Source organism: Pyxicephalus adspersus, chromosome 10 (genome assembly GCF_032062135.1).
Source record: "Pyxicephalus adspersus chromosome 10, UCB_Pads_2.0, whole genome shotgun sequence".
In the NCBI taxonomy this organism is placed as follows: Eukaryota; Metazoa; Chordata; class Amphibia; order Anura; family Pyxicephalidae; genus Pyxicephalus; species Pyxicephalus adspersus.
This window is the reverse complement of record NC_092867.1, coordinates 15476873-15497964: the sequence shown is the minus strand read 5'-3', so window position 1 is coordinate 15497964 and position 21092 is coordinate 15476873. Positions and strand designations below refer to the sequence as shown.

Below are 21092 nucleotides of genomic sequence, written 5' to 3'. Positions count from 1 at the left end.
ACCGTATTTTTTGCCATATAAGACGCACTTTTTCTTCCCCAAAACTGGGGGGGGAAAAGTTAGTGCGTCCTATACGACAAATGTGTTAAAAAAAATAATTAAAATATTATACTCACCCGATACCCGATCCTGCGTGTGTCTCTGGCTGCAGCGTGTCTCTCTTCTCTCCTCTGCCAGCATCGTGTTTTCTCCTGTCTGTAAAGCAAAGCGAAAGAAGCCGGCACAGCGCCACCTGCTGTTCCCTGTCCTAACTGCCGTACAATAGAAAAAAAGCACACAGTGATCAGAAGGGGAATTTGAATGACAGAGTTATCAGAAAGGGAATTTGAAAGGTACAGAGTGATCAGAAAGGGAATTTGAATGGCACATGAGTGATCAGAAGGGGAATAATCTTTCAGAATCTTTTTTTCTAGATTTTCCTCCTTTAAAATTGGGTGCGTCTTATATTCCGGAGAGTCTTATACGGCGAAAAATACGGTATATATTTTCTTTGGAAAAAAGTGAGTTTGCATCACAGATAACTTGTTTCAAATATAGATCAACCAAGTAGAATCAGTCTGGTGTATGGTATTATTATATGTAATTGGCAATGACAACTTTTTTCTTTCACCAGATTTATTCTAATAGTTAGTATTCATTTATATTAAACAGATGATACCTGCCCACTCATTAGTTGATGGAAAAATCATCTCCAAGTACTACTAACAGTATGAATAAATAATGGTAATCTCCATCTGTGGGAACATAAAGAATTACTTCTGCCTCTGTGAAAGATACATTTTATGTACTAGGGCTGCCTGTTCCACCTACAGATCATGGAAGGAATGGAAAGTTGGCGCGTTATTCTTGACAGTAAATAGCTGGGATGCAATGCAACTAATATTTCATCAGGATTTAACTATACAAGCTCAGCACATTACTGTTACACTTAGGTAGGCGTTTTCACATAAATTGTAAACTACATATGACAAACTGCAAATACTTGTTTGAGTTGATGGTTGTTGCATCAGCTCACTATGAATGGTAAATCTAAACTACTTACGTTAGATATGTCTGGGAAATATATCATACAATATCCTTAGGATTCACTACAATACATACAATATACTGTGCAATCCTTTTCAGAAGCTCTCATCACTATTCATGTTGGGTATTTTCACTAACAGGAATAAATGAGTAAACAGAAACCATTATCATATATTGGTTCTTTGTTAGAGTTTAAGCATGCATTCTATAAAACAAACATAGTAATGTTCTATTAGATTCTCAACAAACGCAATTATAATTATATATTAAATAATTTAATAGACATTGCCTATTATATTTCATTTGTATTCTAGTGCCAGTCATTTTGTTAACTGAGGGCAGGAAGGGTGTGAATGAGTTACTAATCCAAGGCTGGCCATCCACTATGCTACATTTGTTGAAATGCAAGAAAAAATGAAACATCATTAAAAAAAGAAAACCCAATGGAATATTGAGCTTTGATTTGTATGGAATTTGTTAAGTTAGTATCCATTCCTCGTTTACTTTGCTCATAAGCAAATATTGTGTATTTTCAATAAGTACATAGTTCATTTTTTTAGTAAACAAACTGGAACAACCAATGCTGAAGAAGAGTGGAAGTATTTGACATCATCTGTATATGTGGCATTCACATATCATGCTCCACCCTGCATTGTAGTTGCAATTTACACCTTCAGCCATGTAAATGGAAATACTAATACCTATGAAGAATATCTGACACCAAGGATTCTGACACCTCCCATCCTGTTCTTGATAATCAGCATTTGGCTTGTCAAAATACATGGTGATTGCATTAAGGTCTGTACTACCAGTTTAGATATAAATATTGGGGTATTTTCCTGGCAATCATTAGAGCTGAAACATCTTCAGCATCAAAAGAACTACTTCATAAACTTCAGAACTCAAGAACTGGCGTCCCATCTCTCTCCTGAATGTGGGCTACAATATCCTCACCAAGGTACTGGGCAACCGGCTGAAGAAGGTTATCGGTCAGATCATAAACCCGAACCAGACTTTGCGGCATCCCAGGGTGCAGGATTGCAGACAGCATCACTCTGGTCATACAGGACCTCAACATCCATGCCGCTCTGGTCAGTCTTGACCAGGAGAAGGCCTTCGACCATTTCTCCCATGGACTCATGGTAGGAGCACTTCCTAAATATGTACTTCATGAAATGTTTTGTTCATATGTTTACCTGATGTACCTTGACATCCATAACACAGTGCTGGTGATCGGCTGGAAGAATGACTCTTTTCCGGTCCTCTCCGGGGTCAGACAAGGCTGCCCTTTTTCACCTCTACTTTTTATTTGTTATATAAAGCTCTTCACCAAGTGCAGACGGAATACAGAGATCAAAGGGATCACTGTACCAGGACAAGACAGAAGGGAAGCAAAGTGCTCGCTTTACATGGACGACATGACGGTGTTCTGCACAGACAAGTGTTCCATCGACGTGCTCGTCCAGATCTGCAAAGACTTTGGCCGAGCTTCGGGGGCAAGACTGTCAACTGTGGGAAGTCCAAACCCATGCTCTTTGGGAATTGGTACCTGCCTTCTTCTGCAACCATCCAATTCAACATCAAAGCAAACTTCAGTAAGATCCTCGACGTCTGGTTTGGAAAGGAGGGAGCAGCCCTAAAGTTTTGGGGGGAGAGGCTGTCCAAGATGCGACAGAAATTCGGTCTCTGGAGCCTCAGATATCTCACGGTCGAAGGGAAAGCCCTTCGGATCAAGGAAAAGTACTCCGCAGTGAGATTCTCCCTGTGTTGCAGTACCTCACCCAGGCCTGGCCCCCCCACACCAACACCTGCAAGGCCATCACAAGGGCGGTGTTCCACTTCTTCTGGGGCTTGAAGATGGACCGCGTCAGGAGGACAGTGATGTTTAAGAAGGGCCGCAAGGGAACTCTGGACATTGCAACGATGCTGAGGATCTACTTTGCCTGCAACAACATGCAGAGGACATTGGTGGACCGGTCCTTTACCTCTGCAGGCAACTCCATGTCATGTTTCTTCTTCCTCCCACTATGGAGGAGCTTAGGATGGGACAAGTGGGACAGCTCCATCCCTTAAAACTGGGACACCCCTTGGTTCTACTTGGACACCTTCAAGTTCATCAAGGAGAATGAGCTGCAAGGCCTTAAGCTGGACCTGTGGAAGCTGAAGACGATCTACAAGCAAATCAGCGGAAAGGACTCAATAGAAACTGTTTAGTGTCGTAATGCAGTAACCTGCAAAGAAGTCTGGACAAACATCGGATCCAATAGACTTATCAACAGGGACTTGGCCTGGATGGTGGTTCAAGGAGGACTACTGCTTAGGACTTTTATGCATGCAAGAAACTTATGTAGGTACAGGCACTGCCCATTCTGCATCATCGAGGAGGAGATGGCCCTGCACATCTTCTGGCAGTGCCCCTACGCCCAGTCCCTGTTGAAGACCTTGGCACAGGAACTGAGCCAATTCGTCTGGAGGACATCCATCACATACTGCGCTGTGCTGTATTCCCTGTTCCATGGCGAATACAGGGAAGAGGAAGTCGGAGGAGCTTGGGGGATCATGAACTGTTTTTAAGGACACTATTTGGTGCGCCAGGAAGGGCCTTAACCATCGGAGGGAGAAGATGTTCATCGAGGACTGCCGCAGACTGGCCCTCAGTCTCAGTCTGACCTTATGGACTTTCCGTAAGAGGAAGAGGATGTCTGAAAAGGCCACCCTTCCCCAAGCACTCCTTGAATAGGTTAAACGAACTCTAATGAAGCTTTGGGCCTGTGAGTTCTTCCACCCCCTTCCCCATTGTACAGCCTGTCTTTATTAGATGTATGTAAATACTATGTTAAGAAGTTTTGGTTTTACTTTTGTTTTTGTGATTAATAAAGTTTATTATTCATTCACTTCATGTGGCTAACTGCTACTAGACATTTTATCATTGTTAATGAATAATTTGTTTGTTGGGTGTTGCATTGTATTGTATTTTAAAGTATTTTATTTTTGTTGCATGAATTTGCAATTATTTATTCACAACACCATACAAAGGCATCTCAGCAAAGTGTAGTCCCTAATTCTTGTCTTACAGAGCTCCTATTTTTAGACATATATAGCAATGAATACATTAACAGCAGATATGTCCTAGAGCTAGCTCATTCTTTCCTTAAGGTTTCAGGGACACATCCAAAGCCCAGACTCAGTGCCCCTGATTCATCAATAAAATCCGCGCTCGCTGGAAGCGCGAAAGTACGCGCGGCCAGCGATCGCAAGCTCGCCAGTGTAAAGCTGCCGGAGATGCGCGGCTCTGGCCGCGAGCTTTTTCAGTTGCTGAATAGCGCGACGGCGTACGATTTCGGATCGCGAATACGAATGCGCGAGCGATCATCCGATTCTGCTTGATGAATCAGGGGCAGTATCTAAAGTCCTCCAATGTGTATGTGAACTTATGAGAAGTATTATACCCATGTATGATAGGATTCAACAGACATTACAATGTTTCAGCTGTACAAATAAAAAAGTATAATAATAATGAAATTAGTCTAGCAATCATAAAGACATATTATTACCTAGGTTCAACTTATGCTTTTGTATAGGCTTTTGATGGCTTTGGATAATGTTGACAATGATGATGGTCAATAATGTAAGCATATTTTTTATTTAAAGGTTCCACATTACCAAAAGTAATTAAAAAAGTAAAAGTTGTCAAAACAGAACCCCAATCTAACATACAAAACAGATGCATTCCCCTTTTTTGCAAATCCCAGGCAGATTGATTTTTTTTTTTTAAATTAAGATAGTATAACATTTTTTTTTGCTAAAGCTAAGTGACATTTTGAACAGTCTCTACCTCCATAGCAAATCATCATCAGCATCTGGGACAGTTTAACCTCACTAAAAGTGGATCCATTAGAAGCAAAAACAAATGGCTGACACAGGTAAATAGATACTTTAACACCTATTTAAACTTTAGAGTAGGGTTGAGGTAGTACCCTATTGCCCACTCATGTTCCCCCTGTATATCTCCTTCCTTTTATCTGTCCAGGTGACCACTGTCCCTGGCACTGATAATGAAGGAAAATCCAAAATGTTGGGTTACACCAGAACAGGAATAGAGGGGGGAACTTCCAATGGGGATATTTGTTCCAGTAACCACTGCATAAAAGCATTTCCCATGTTCGATAGATTTTTTTCCCCAGTTGTGTCTACAGAACAAAAAAGTAAAGGAAAATGTAACCAATTTTACCATGGCCAAAAAAAAAAACTTAAGGTTTTGACCACTTCTTTTTCTATACCAAATGAAAGTTTTCATTAAACACTAAAAAAAAAACAACTAGATGCTTACTGGCTGTTAGAGGAAACACACAGAATATTCTCATGTCAATAGTGTCATGCTTCAAAAATTATTTTAATAAATTATTTGAATTTCCGCACATACCAGCCTTCTGATTTCCCGCTCACATTCACGCTTAATTTTTGAGATCTCCTCTTGATGTAAATGGAACACACTCCGAATTTCAGCTGCCTTCATTTTATCAGCTTGCATCACTACAGTCAAGGCTTCCTCCACCTGTTTTTTGGCTCCTTTTAACTCGAAGATCTCCTGCTGCATTTTGGTCTTCTCAGACTCAAAGCTCTTCTTGGCCTCCTCCCTGGCCTCATTGTATAAAACAGTTTTGACTTTTTCTGGAGCAGCATCCCGGAGTGCATTGACCACCGATTGCAGCCTCTGATTTTCACTGTCTTTGATTTTTATTACCCGGATGAGTTCAGATTCATGCTGCCTTAGGAGGGCTTCCCGTACAGCTTGTAGCTCCTTCATTTTCTCCTCATGTAACTTGGCCTTCAACTCGGTCACAAGAACAATGTTTTTGTGCTGCTCGTGCTCTCGAATCTGACGGATCTCTTGGTTTTTCTCTCTTTCAAGCTTGCTCACCTACAAGTGCAAAACACACAAAGTAGCAAATACAACTTTATTCTTTAAGTACTTCTCATCAAGTTAAAAGAAAAAAACATGGAGAATTATAGGTAGCATTAAAAAGTAATATACTATATTGCAGCTTATCAGATGTAGTGGCTGCATTCATCTTCTGTATTTCCATAATTTTCCCCTATTTTTCACTTGTCCATCCTACCAGTTTTACAATTCCTAGCCTTGGGTGGCAGCATCCACTCACTGTACTGTATATATAGAAGAGCAGCGCTGACATTGCCTAGGTTGTTTTTCTGTTTAAGACTACAAACACCTTCCCTTCGCTTGAACTCCAGATATATTTTAATTTGCAGCCAACTGGTGATGAGCTCTAAAAAATATCAGCAACAAACCTGAAAAGTAGGTATTCAAGTGAATCACATTACACAGATTACAAAATGGATCACAGATGTATCCTGTATTAAAATATATTCATATAAAAATATATATAATTTTTTTTCTGTATAGATAAGGAAATAATTTAAGGATTTTTGCCATCTGATTCCCATTATGGAGATGCCCATTTTCCAATGTTAAATACTAGATTAAACAAGAAGTAATGGAAAACCCCTCCAAAGTAAAGCACATCACTTAAAAATCAGTTAACGTCAGGGATTACAAATTTAAAATTTTTCTTTACTTTCAGACCTAACAGGTGTATAGAAAGCAATAAAATCTTGAAGAGCTTCCAATTCCTTACGCCTATATCCTGAAACAAATCTACAAAAAAATGTTGTCTTAAAAAACCCTTTACATTTTTGGATATAAAAGCCTATAAATAGGGATGAGCGAGCAAAATTTTTTTATTCGATCTTGCGGCAAATCGGGCCGTTCTTGCTTACCGAACATGTACCAAGAACAGCCTGTGTAAATACGGCCGTCGAGATTGGGACCTGCAAGAGCACTCATGGGAGCAGAGCTCAAACCCCCTCTAGTAGCCCTGTAGTATGTGTTCTCGGATAGAGATCCAATATTAATGCAGCCCTCATTTAACTTCTAGTGCCCGGGGATCACGCATAGGAGGATTTCCACAGCTGAATTCATGAATGCAGCCACGGTACTCCTCCTGCCTCCCCGGGCACTAGAGGTTAAATGAGGGCTTGCCTTGCATTGCAGCCGCGGTACTCCTCCTGTAATGTTTTCTTTGATCTTCCAATGGGTCAGCGAAATCTGTTCCTCTAAATTTACGGACCCATCGGCAGTTCGAGAAAATTTTCGCAAGAATGTCAGGAGCATTCTCGCTCATCCCTACCTATAAGTGTAAATAACAAGTGGCCAAAAGCCACTATACATTCTTATATAGGGCCATCAGACATAAATTCCATCCTTAACATATTTCATGTAGCATCTAGTATAATTTATAGATGACTATGTAATACATGAAGACAGTGGCTGGAGTGAGAACTTGGTACCAACAGAAAGTTTCACTCGTGGCTAGGACATGGTGAAAAATCTCTTTACTTATCATAGCACCTTAATGGCCCTTCACTATCATTCAGCTACATGTAGAATGTTGGCCAAACAGAGAGGATATTTGCAGAAGTCCTTGACAATTTTTGGATGATCCAAATTTATTAAAATTGTCCAGCTTGTTCAAAGAAGATTTGTTTGCAATTAGGTGGAGTTACGTTTTAGGATTGTTGGAGGTTAAGAGCCTGTAACTTTTGATTTTAAACTTGAAAAGGGTCACAAAGAAAACCATGTGGAAACACGTTATGTTTGTGTGAGTTTCTTCTGGGTACTCTGGTTTATTCCCACAATCCCAAAAACATTAGGGTAATTGTCTTCCCCTCAAAATAGGCTGTAGATTAAGTTAGTTCCTTAGGAGTATGGCAGGGGCTTTAGATTGTAAGAATTTGAAGGACAGTTATTGATATGGACTTTGTAAAGGGCTGCATATTATGTTTGTGCTATATATATATATATATATATATATATATATATTTATATAAAATATACATAGAGGTTGACAATAATAATAATAATAATAATAATATGTCCATGAATTTTTTCCTGGTTTATGTTACTGCTACACATTTTACTACACTACAATATTTTTGACTAGCCAAAAAGTTTAAACAAATCATAAATTGATTAATACAGTTCATTGTAGGATCTTAATGAACAATATTTGGGCAGAATTCCAACTGAAAATTGATACGGCAAAGCAACTTTTTTAATGATTGGTTAACCATTGTATTGAAGTTAAAACAACTTTTTGTGTTACGCCTGATGTTTCAATTTAATATAATTAAAAAAACATTTAGATTTAAGAATAATTACTGAACAATTGAATGGTACATTGAATACTTAAAGTTGAACAAAAGGATCACTTTAAATTTATCATAATTGAGATGGGAAATCAATCAAAAATAATGTCAGGAGAAAATCATATAAAGAATGCCTAGCATTCGGGTAAAATTGTCTAATGCTTGCAGATTTGCTCTAGCTTACAATAAATAAAGCTTACAGGGATAAACATTGAATCTTTTCAGCCATGATTTAGGAATAAGCAACCTGCATGCATGACTAAGCTGTGGGAATGATTTTGCAGTATGGCAATGTTATTTGAGAGAGTCTCATTATAGACCCTGACTCTGCATAAAAAAAATGTGTAACTATGAATTTCACTGTAAAGGTTATGTAAAGTTTACTGAACAGTAACGGAGCTTCACATGCCTCAGAAACAAACAAATCACAGTTACAAGGTTGGAATCTGCAATAAATGTATCTAAAAGAAATTTTAGATGAATAAGGTCCTGATCACACTTTAATATGAATGGCAATGCAAGTTGCATAAAAAATGCATCACACAGGACTTTATCCAAGGGTATGGCAAGGATCAGTGGTTCTAATCCTACCTTGTATAAGGATTTGGTGGGGTCGCCCCCTATATATGTAATTCGAAAACAAAGACTGGGTTTTTTTTGCGGCACAAAGAGTTTATATTATTAGTACAACAAACAAAAATATCACAACTTGTTATATCAGCACTGTATGTTCGTTTTGCATTCTTTCCCAATATTTAGCATTGGATAACAGACTGATTAGCTAGACATAGTACACCCTAAACCATACAAGAGCAAATCAATACCCATCCCCAACGCATTTCCTCAGGAGACATGTAGAGAGTTTTTGTTATAGCAAAGCTGTACTGGTTGTCAATCCCCCCCCCCCCAAAAAAATAAAAATAATGGACTATTAGTTGTTGCATTTTGCAGCCCTGCATTACACTACCAGTATATGGCAGTTACCCGTAATGAGCAATAAAATCAGTTCATCCTGTTGGTTTATCAAATGATAAGGTTATAACATTAGGGAATAAGGACAGTTTTTTCTCTTGCATGGTCTCAGAAAGATATATAATAAGTCCATTTCACCAAGGAGTGTAGGACATAGGACATGCAATAGAAGCATAGATCACAGCAGTAACTTATTTTTTCATGTACGAGACTACAGTAATGATCAACACTGGGACTTTGCCATGTGCTGTTTGTAATTTATCACAGCACCTTAGGGCTCTGCAGTTTACACCTATCCTAATCAGGGTGTTAGGTAGACTGCTAGATATGTAATCTGTGACCAAGCAGAAGGCACTGGGATATTCCATTGGCAGTATTTGTGTTCAGATTACCTGTGCTTACCCTGAATGTCCGCCTATTATGCCTGCTTTTTTGGCATTCATTGCTTTATTAAAAAATCGAGGTTTTGGATCCGTTATGTTGGCTTTCCGTAAGGATTTTAGAATTTCCAGCCTCTGTCCTGCTCGATAGCCACCTGTTCCCCCTGGTGGCACAGTGGGTCCACCAAACTCAATGGCAACCTGACTGTGCATCTACAAACATTGGCTCCATAAGAAAACTGGATCTGTAAAGATGAATTTTTTGCCTTATGCACAAAGTAAGCCGAGTAATGAGTTGAGATACAAAATTCCACCATATGGTTATACATGCTCACCTTATTCTTTTCTTGCTGGAGTTCTATCTGAATATCAGTAAGTTTGGCTCTCAGGTCTTCATTGGCAGCCTGCAAGGAAGCAAATGAGTCGGGTCTTTCTCCCTTTGCTCTGCTGCTGGTGCCCTTTTTTGACATTGTGAGGTGGAGTGGCACGAAGGGCACAGGACCGATCAGAGAGAGAGCCTCTCTGCGTCACAGAGCCAAGCCTCCCCGGTCCTCTTTCTACATTTTTCTTCTTGTCTAGAAAAAGATAAAGCAAAAAGAATAAACATGATTACTTTGTAATAGTACAAAAGAGTACAAATAGTACAAATATATGTAAATATATATATATATATATATATATATATATATACACAGCAGAGGATATAGCCAAAATATTCTGCAGTGATGTAGATTTTAGATTTTAGGAATCTTGTAAATAAAAAAAAGTGTATTGAATGAATTAGGTTATGTAAGGTTATTTAAGAAAAGGTATGAAGCATGTGGCTGGAGGAGCCTGAGGTTTTACTCATGGGACCCATAATCTCTAAATACAGTCTACAGATCACCAACAGCCTACATGTGGCTCTCCAATAGGGAATAGTTATTCGACAAAGCAGAACTTTCAGATTTGCTCACTAAGCCATTACGAGGAATCTAGAAAAAAATTCCTTTGTTTTCTTTATAGAGAATATGGGTGGTGTATTTAGACTAATTTCGTTTATTTAATTTGTGTTTAAATCCCAGGATAGTTAAGGCACTTCTGCACCCCCAGGAGACATTTTTAATGTTTATTTAAGAAATGGAATGACATCAAAAATAAAACTAAACAATGCACACAAATAAAGTTACCCTTGAACATTCATGCATGATTATTAGCCACGAACACGTAAAGTCATAAACATGCAGGCAGTATAACAATAACTACATATCTAGTTTAGGGTATAAATGCTAACAAAAGGTAAATGCAAAAAACAGCCATGTTATGCGCAAACTATAACCTTCCACCCTTTTCTTGATTTTTATATACAGAACTTTAGAGGAAAAAAGTGAAACAGGAACAGATACAAAATAAAGGGAAAAATATGGAGTCAGGGGAAAAAAGGGGAGGGGGGATGAGAATAAGCAGGACAAAAAAGGAATATGGTAGACAAAGTACATGTTGCATGTGCCAAATGTGCTTGCATACTGCACCACATCTCACTTCCTCTCATCTCTAAAGTAGGCCTGTGAAGGGCAGATATGGCAAAAAAAGTAGGGGGAACAATTTATACCAGACTACATTTCCCAGCAGGCCTGAATTACAGTAGACATTTTTTGCCATAAAGATGGGCAGGACCTGTAGTCACTTGAAGTAGATTGTAGCAATTGTCCGATCTCACTCTAAACATGAAATTTAAAGCCATAAGAGTCCTGAATATGTGGATAGATTCACAACTTTAAGCCAGCACGGCTACACAATGGATTTTTTAATATTTAAAGTTAATTTATGCCAATCAGCATGATTGCTTTTGGAGTTGGTCTTGGTAAACTTTGAGTTTAGGTTTAAAGTCCTGTACACCTTTCCCATTGAATACAATATATTTCATGAATGTAGCACAATTTTATAAAACATATTTTAGAATCGATGCACTTTCTTTTAATGGCTGGCCTCCTTTATTAAAAAAAAAAAGGCTCAGGCATTAGTGTTTGAAGGATAAACTGTGCTTGCTGACTGTAGCATTTCACCAGTCAATTAGATCTTTACTTAATTTTTTCCATTCTGCACAAGAAAACATAGAGAGAGAATCTTAGTAATCAAAGTATATATTCCTTCATAGATTTTGCCCCCTGGGACTTTTCTTTCTATAGAAAGCCTCAATTCCAAAGAAAGCAGTCGAGTTAACAATCCAAAAGCTACAAAATAAGTTTTCTTTTGAAGGAAAATACATTATCTTCTAATTTAAAAAAAAAAAGACCATCTAAGGTTAGCGCACTCAGCTTTTTTCTAGGACAACAGCTTACAAAAGCTAAATTACCCCAATGTAAAAAAGAACATTATTTAGTACAATGGTACGCAGGATTTTGTTTCCATTTAGTCATATACAGGCAGTCATTGTATTATAAAATAAATACAAAGTGGCTAATCTACTACAGAAAAATGTAGAAAAAGTAAGGAAAATGATTCAGAGAAAGCTAGGTCACTGTCATTGGAGCATGTAAAAGGTCAAACTGTTCATTTTTCTATCAACGAAGACCTTATTCCACACATTGCCATTTGTATTTGTTTTATTAAGGTCATGATAAACCTAATACAATTTCAGGAACCGGCAGCCCTATTTAGGGATCAGATTTGGTGCAATTAGCTGCTACAGATTGTTCTGGTATAATATTGCATTATTATTATTGACATAAAATATAATTCCCTTGGACATCACTGTCCTTTTCATCATAAATCATGACAAAGTTTTGAAAGGGGGTCTGTTTTGCAGAAAGGGACAGGTGATGTGTACTCTGCAGTAAGCTAATACTTACCTATCTGTTCTCTGTCTTCACCTGCCAGACAAATGCGCAGCTCATTGTAGGAGGTTGGCTCTTCCTGGTTTTCCCTGCTGCAGCCATAACCAAATTCACTCCCATGTGTCTGTAAGGGAGTTACGTCATCCTGGTCCAGCCAGTCATGATGGTCGAAGTTCCAACTCCAGGAAGAAAATTGGTTGGAAATTGCGGCATCCCAGAGTGAGAGGGCAGGGGAGTGCAATTAAAAAGTTGCTGTCAGACAGAGTTAGTTTATTGCAGAAAGGACACCGTCTGTCTCTCTGCAATTAAAGACCTGCCTGGTAGCAATTTGTTTTAGTTTAGTTACACTTTAAGGGCTTTATGGGTTAAGCTTAGGTTTAGTGGGGACAGTTTTAGCCAAAATGAAACCATGGGTCAATATAAAGTGGGGGTACAAATTCACAGCATTTTAGTTCCTCGCACTCCGCTGCCAATCTGATAATTTGGACCCTGGTGAAGATGGTGGTTTTGGCTAATTGCTTCCTCTCCTTCCCTAAAACCACCCCAGGATTTAAGCATGGGTTAACCTTCAAGCCTTAAAGCAGAAGCAAACTAAAAAAAAAAAAATCATTCACCTTTACTTCTTCAGATACTGGATCGAGTCCTGTGTCATCCTGTAATCCTCCTTCGTCCTGGCCAGGTGTCGCCATCTTTGTTCCTCTTCTTCCGCCTTCTGCCTACATCCCCCGATCACCCGAGATCAGACATGCCCAGAAGGAGCAGCCAGAAGCCTCCTGGGATGCGTGATGTATGTATCCTGAGAGGCTGTGCACTCCCATTCTGTAAGAAGGGGAGAGGCTTTACCCCCCTCCCAGACCTTGTCGACCCTTTTATGTAAAGTAAAAATTCTAGTGATATGTCCGCTTTAAGTCTTCTAAACACATTATAGGTGCATCAAAACAGAAGGTGTTCAATATCATATCAATAAATATCAAGTTTTTCTCTTTAGAACGAAGAAACAACCTGAGCAGGAAAGTTGGTCCCGTGCCAGCATACTGTAAAGTGGGCCCTTTGCTGTCTGTGTGGAAGCAGTGATCTTTCTGCAGAGAACTAAGGCAGCCTCCGCTAAGGCAGATTCGTAGCTCAACTTTAGCTTGGAGATTTGGACTCAACAGGAAGTGTTGAACCTCTGTAGAGAGACCATTACTTCTACACATAGATCAAGGGTTATCCTCTGCAGTATGCTGGCAAGCTTTTGGCTGTGGCTTCTTTCTCGGGAACACAAACTGCTTTTTGTTTTGATGCACCTGGAAGCTGATTTAAATTAGGATTTTGAGTAAATAGATAGACCAAAAAAAAAGAGGAAAAACACGTCCCAGAATGCTATTACTTATAATGCATGAGGTTTGCATGTACGCGGCTCAATAATAGAAAGCCAACGCTAATGCAGTACCATTAAAACGGCAATTAGTTTTGTCCCATCAGTTCCGGGGATTACAAAGTGAATTGCGTAGGCTACAACTAGGGCACTCCCCTATCAGCAGTGGCAAGCATGGAGTTTCCATTTGGCTAGACCACAAGTATGGAAATCCTGCTAGATGGACTTTAGGTACTAACAAGTTAATTAAATTTCACAACCACTCCTTACATTTGCTTTAGGCACTAGGATATTTTTTATTCTAAGCAAATGTCCTGAGGCTATTTTCTGTTACATCTTAGAGTGTTAAATTTGCCCTGAGAAAGACAACATAAAAATGTAGATAATATAATTTGTCTACATTTTTCAGGGTATTATTCTTGATTTATGTATGAATGCTAATACATTTGAACAGCAATTCTTATATTTTATAAATCAAGCCCTCTTTATCTGCCAATGTTTCTGTATCTCCCAGAGGAACATTTTATAAACGTTATGGCTTTTATTGGTGACGCCCTATTCCCTTTAATGACAATAGTGGGACAGGTGCAGAACATTGCCTCGCTATAGACAATATCCTTGGTGCAAAATGAACAAAAGGGCCCATCTTGGCAGAGCTATGGTGTATATTCTGATTACCATATTTCTCATTTCTATTGCTCACAGACATGCCTATGCTGGTCAATTAAAACACAGCTATGCAAATTTCAGTACATCTTTGATAGTTTACCAGGTCAGAATCCCAACAGGGTGCAAAAGTGTTATTGTTATTCCTTTTCATTTTTTATAAATAAAAAAATGCAGCAAAAAGAAAATTATTATTAACTAATGAGAATGTAAAATTGTTAAATCCTCAACAATTAACATTTATTGTGGTTGGGATAGTGGAGATTTTTTGTACCAACCATGACCATGTTCACTTCTTTACTGTGCATGGATGAAAAAAGCCCCCGAAACATCAAATGGAAGTGTCAACTGTCCTGGCCACCCCTTGTCACTGGTATATTAGCGCTGTATGTTCTGTGAGCACTGCTGAAGGAAAGCACGACTGTTAGTGATGCGATGGATGTTTGGCTATGTTCAGACTGGCCATTAAGTTGTGGTACAGTTATTGCTTCCTCATGCCAGCAAATCCCTGCTTTGGGGAGACACTTCTAGTAATTTCTCCATGTAGCAGCCCCATAGAGAATGAATAGGGGCAGCAATGAGAGGTACTAGTTCAGTTTGTTAAGAACCAGCTCTACAGTGCCAGTGACCAAGCAGAGTGCCAGCCACCAGGAGAAGCAGGGGACCACTTCATCCCAAGAAAGGTCTAGACTTGCCCTAAGAGCGACCTTTTTGGGGGTTCAAATGTTTCTTCTTCTTCAGGGCTTGGTGATATTAAACAAAATATGCAGTGAATGGATATATATGAATCTGGAACTCTGCACTTTATTTTTGGAAATCCAGTCCCTGCTTGCGTAAGAAGCCCACGTCTTGGTTGCTACGCTTGGAATAGCTGCCTGAGAAGAATAATCACCTATAAACCGATTAATACTTAACTATGAACATTTCCTACCAGTACCCTGCACCTTTTTTCAACTTCCTGAATGTTGTCAATGCCAAGCCATTAAGATGCACAGGTACAGTCCAGCAGTAGAAGCAAGGAGGAAAGCATGACAAAATTGTTGATAGAGATAATATTGTGTTGTTACACTTCAGCAGAAAAAGGCTTGTAGTGGCAAAGCAAAGAACAGTTTTTCCAAAATGTACAGGGTTGTAATATACAATTACAGTTGTACAGGCTCCTTTTCTGTCCTGAAATTGATTTATCTGATTTAACTGCATTCCCCCAATGTGCAGAAGCTGCAGAAAGTCAGATAGAGCCCTGGCTTATTTTTTGGCTGGTGGACATCCAGCAGCATCTAGCTCATTCCTCCCCAGCATGACTGGCATAGCTCTTCTATGTAAGACTAAAAAAGTTAAAAAACATATTAAGCCCTGATGTAGCAGAAAATTTTGACCTTCTAAAACGGTTGGCTTTTCATGCCACAAATAAATAACTGAATAGGATTGAACCAGGAACTCATGCATTTTACTTTTGACACATTTCTTCTCGCCCAGTAAGTGGCAGGTCACTCTTTTATCTATGGATATCCCCTTCCAATGAGCCTAGATTTGTTTGCATTGGAATAACCAAGTTATGATGATACTGGAAAATAAGTAACAAATATGGAAAGGTTTTACAAATTATTTTTATTAGTATGTAGTTTTAAGATTTAGTTTTAGTGGAGAATTTATAAATAAAGTGAAATAAACTTCTTAATATATTGCCAGTGCCAACATCATCTTCTGGGTTTCTGGTCATGTTGATTGGCCAAGTCGTGCATGCACGAGTTCATTAATTTCCAGCATCAGGTATTCCCGCATTGTATATTCCGCGCATGCACAACTCAGTGTATATTCAAAAGAAGATTGTGCACAGGCAGGTAAGAATGTTTTACTGTAGAAGAGACACGTTATGTCCTTTCAACATCTGCCTGAAAGAGAATTGGAGGATGCCACTGCTGGCTTCCCCCCTTCTAAAAAGCATGGGCTAATTGGCTATCAGATTAATCCTCTGGTTTCAATACTTTAACAATAATAATACATTTTTTCAGTATACTTTTTATAGGTCATCAACCTAAAATACAACAAAACAGCTGGATAACTAGCATTTTTTTAGCTAGGGGTCGACAATGGCAATTTAAAAAAAAATGGAATTTCACCGTACACTTTCTTGATCAGAACTTTACTCAATCAGCTGATAATAAATCCATATAGAATGTCACAATTTAATTGACACAGCTCATGGCAGATTAAATGCAATCAAGGCAAATCATGGCAAGGGTATAGTAGCTTGTTTTCTTGTCTTTCTTCCATTTTAAACAGGTCATACTAACTGGCATAAATTATTCATAACTACAGTATGATTTCCTCTCCCTGCTGCTTCGCTGACCTTTTTAAACAAATCAATGTAATTTATACGTGTTAACGATGTTTGCTGTTTGAAGGGACAGAAACATCAACAATCCTGGCTTTATAAAGAGTAATATCATGTGTCAAGTGACAACCCACGAGAGAATGTGGAATGGTAATTTATTCATAACTACAAAGTTACATGGCCATGATGCAAAGTGCTGTGTACTTAAGGTGAAACTCCAGACTTACCACCAGTTTTGCACAGTTATACAGACTACTCTACTGTTGTACGGTTGCTTACCCTGCTTTCAATGCAAATTGTGAGCTTATCATATTAAGTATTGGAAGCTGCAGCAAGTCAGGTACAGCCCACCCTATTTCCTAGCTGAAGGACATCTAACATTATCTAGATATTTTAACAGCCTTACTGTCCTTGCCCCACCTCCTTGAATTCATTGGATTTCACTTATTTTCATCATGGAGATCCAAGACCCCATGGGGATTTTACTTACAGTGGTCTACAGACTAAGGTCCACTCATCAATGCCCCTCCAACCAGTCATAACCTGTCTGCAAAGATGAATAAAAGCAGAATGGGACCCTAGGCAAGGTAGCATCTTTGGCCCCATCTTTTTAAATGACATCGGTAAGGACTGCAATAGATACAAAATAATTATTTCAGTTTGTGAGGTCCATACTAGCATGGATCCTCCAAACCAGGTGCCAACTTGCTAAATGTATTCTTTATTGTGAAATGACAGACAGGTGCACAGCTCTAAACAATTGTGCTATCCTGGTGTAGCTGCCCCCTGCCAAAGGTTGACTTAGATGATCCCACTCTGTCTGTCTGCATTATATAGAGAAGCGGAGACCCAGTGATGATATTACTTGTTAAAAAACAAGTAATATATATATATAATGTAAATGGAAAGGTTGTATGCATAAATGTCATTTTGGGTGAATTGACCACCTAAAGCAGGGGTCCCCAACCTGTGGTCCGCGAACCCTGCTTGGGGGGGCGCACCGGCCAGAGCTGTGGACCAAAACCCCAGTATGTATCTCAGGCTCAGAGTGGTGGACGGGTTGTGTCTCTGGTTCTGATACCAGAACCTGCCCATTCTCCCATCACAGGTCTGAGCCTGGGTTCTGGCATCATGACGTCACTCCGGGGGAATTTTCTTCCCCTTTGAGTGACACACAGCTCTCCACGCATCGGGAGTCCGTAAGTTTAGTGGTCCATAGTCATGGAAAGCTTGGGGACCACTGATTTAAAGCACTGACCAGTCAATCCCCTTCCAATATTATATTTTTGTCATGAATGAAAGCTGGTGGGCTAATTCAGTTCCTGACTTCCTACACATCTTAGATACTTCCTATACATCTTACACCTCTTAGATGTGTAATCATGGCTTTCTTCCAGTCTTCTTGGGAGTTGTTGGTGTTTCTGCCAACTTTTGTGTGCGCCAGCTTCTTCTGTTACATGGATTCCACATAACATAAAATAACAAGAAACTCAAAGAGAAAAGTAGTAACTCCTCATAATGACCTCAGCAAGCTCAGGAACTCTATGCAAAAATCTGTCAGTTGACTTTACGTTTTCATTCTCTACCAGAAACAAAAATCCCAGCCTTGGGTGGACTGACCTTTAAAAAGATTTTTAGTATTGACGCATAAAGTACAAGAAATATTACCAAAATAAAACAAAAGTTTATTACATGGCATGCTGTTATTAATAGACAACTGTATCCATTTACACTAGTGTGTATTATACAAATATGGAATCCAAAGATCATCAATATGCTAAGTTTAAATATTTCAGTTTTTATTTTTTTATTTTTAACCCTAAAGTTGGCCCAGAAGAAAGGAAAAAAAAAATTTTCTAACCAAGCCCAACCAAAATAACATGGCATTGGGTCCTAGTAAAGGGGGCTGCTTTGACCGAACCATTAAAATAATTTCAAAGGCAAAAGGAAGAGTTTGTAAAAGGAATGATATGTATGTCGGCTAAAGCTGCAGTTATATAATCACAGCAGATGTCAATTTATTTCTGCTGCTAAATGAGCCTACATTTCATGTTTTGCCAGACAGTTATCCTGTTTGGAGCAGGGATTTCCAAGGACAATTTATTATCCTAGGCATAATCTAGATAAAGAGCACACAGTGGATTTCATACTGTGCAGTGATAAAGAGAGAGAGAGAGACAATGTACCGTACTGCTTAATCATTTCAACCGCCCTTTATATTTTTTTCACAACACCCCAGCTAATATATTTAATAGGGAACAACTAATTCTGGACATGGCACACAGAATTATTTATAATTACCATAAATGAGCTTGACTTTGGTACCTCCCCAGAACATCTTGCAGTATAATCTTGTCGATAATATTGCCACATGCTTGTTTGTAGAAAGAAATTGGGGCACAAAGTGGAACCCAGATAAACATGGATAAAACATAGAGACTCCGTGCAGCTAGTACGCATTTTAGAATCTACACTGAGGGCATTAGATCTACAAAGGCAATGATGTCATGTATCAAGTTATCACACTTAATAAGAAAATCTAAAGATGGAACAATTTTGTCTATCCATATGACCACATCCTTTTATTCATCTAATCAGGGTAATATTAGAAAATGAGAGATTAGAGCAGTCTTTCTCTACCTTTAAAACATGGAGAAACCCTTAAAATAACTTTCAGGTCTTCGGGGAACCCCTGCTATAATTACTATACCCACAGCTCACAGCACATTATCATCATGGTCAGTAGGAAAAATTGCCATTGGGAAGAATGCCACCCTTACAGATAGCCAAGAAGACCACTGGTGTCAATTACCTGACCTGAGTGACACAAATTGCTCATTGCACAAGGAACCCCCAGAAACCTCTGAGGAATGCTAGGGTTCCAGGGAACCTTAGTTGAGAAACACTGTTCTAGACAAAGGGTAGAGCCTTCAGCTCTATACTCTAGTGGTTAAGAAACATGGCTATAGACTAAACCTTCTCAAACTTTTACCGAAGAAAAGCCATTAAAATAATTCTCCGGTCTCAGAGAACTCTGGCTAAATTGAACCATTAGGGGAAGATTCTCCCTTCCTTTGGTGGTCATCCTTACATGCTAAAAACATAACTTGTGCCTTGCTGCTGGCTCCGGCAAGTGGCCTTATACTTGGAATTATGCTGATGCGATCGGATGGAGATCATTATAACAAAGGTGAAATGACAACTTGCAATCTCTGGAGGAATCCAAGGGATTTATAAGATCCTGATTGAGAATGGCTGCTACAGACAATGCAAACTTTTCCTTCAGATACTTAGATAAATAAGGATAATTATTTGTCTAACGCTCTGCTCAATAGATAAACCAGATAAATTCTTATCCTATTTTATTGGTTATAAATTATCCCATTTAATAGTATTTGGTGCATTCCTGTATGCCATTTTTTTCTTTGAATAGGCACCCAATGCCGAAGTGTACTGCAAGCCCAGCTTTTGAAAGGCTAATAAGGTGTAAGTGGGGTGCTATAAGAAATTAATAAGAATAGGATCCCAATGTGTAAATGGGCTCTAAAATAATATTTACAATATAGTCACGAATATATATTGCAAAAACCACCATCATCTAACCACTCCCTGCACCCTGGGGTACCTCACGTTGTGTAGCATCTTGGCAATATGGCGGAAAAATTTCAATCTTCTGATGCCACCATATCTGAAGTCAGACTCAGGACGTCTTGTGCTAATGATGCTTTCAGGCTAATAAACAAAGTTATTAAAATATATTGGTCTCAAACACAAACTGAATGGGATGCCAGCTGTTCCATTTCCAGTACAATAAAGAAAGGATAATTAGATGTCATTTATTGAGAGACGTCTTTGTTTGGTGGAATCTAAACTGTTATTTTACTATCTGATCAATTTTCACTTGATAGCTGGATTGGTAAAGCAACATTTTTGTTCTGCACAGAATCTGCTAATGAATCAAACAACAGAAGAAGCCGTTCTGCCTCAGTATATTTCTAGACGCAACAAAAGGAAATGATTATCATCTATTTGTAAGAATTTGGTATTTTGGCAGCTTACTTAAAGCAGACAGCATGCTGGTTCTTCATTTCATGGTGCCAAAATAATTGTTATAATAAATAGATAAGATAGAACATTTTAGGACATTAGCAGCTATCAGGGGTAGGAACTACAAAACCTTGGTATCCTCTAAAAAATACCACCACTTCGGAGTGAAAAGGAAGAGACTCAAGGGTGTAGAGGTGATAAAGTAGCAAAATTCTGTAGGTTTACAGTTTACCTTCCAATTTGGAAAATACTGTCAGGCACTCTTC

At 38.8% G+C, this 21092-nt stretch overlaps 1 protein-coding gene across 5 annotated transcripts in view; it reads right to left on the bottom strand.

Annotated features, from left to right (window-relative positions):
* The window catches only part of JAKMIP3 (Janus kinase and microtubule interacting protein 3), a 79964-nt gene that overhangs the window by 45534 nt on the left and 13338 nt on the right, over positions 1 to 21092 (bottom strand). For all 5 annotated transcript variants that reach the window (XM_072424195.1, XM_072424197.1, XM_072424198.1 and 2 more), the window contains exons 2-3: positions 9941 to 10180; positions 5450 to 5947 (exon numbers count right to left, since the gene is read on the bottom strand). In XM_072424195.1, the coding sequence (XP_072280296.1) occupies positions 5450 to 5947; positions 9941 to 10075 (633 nt within the window). In that variant the 5' untranslated portion in view covers positions 10076 to 10180. The remainder of the gene's footprint in view (positions 1 to 5449; positions 5948 to 9940; positions 10181 to 21092) is intronic.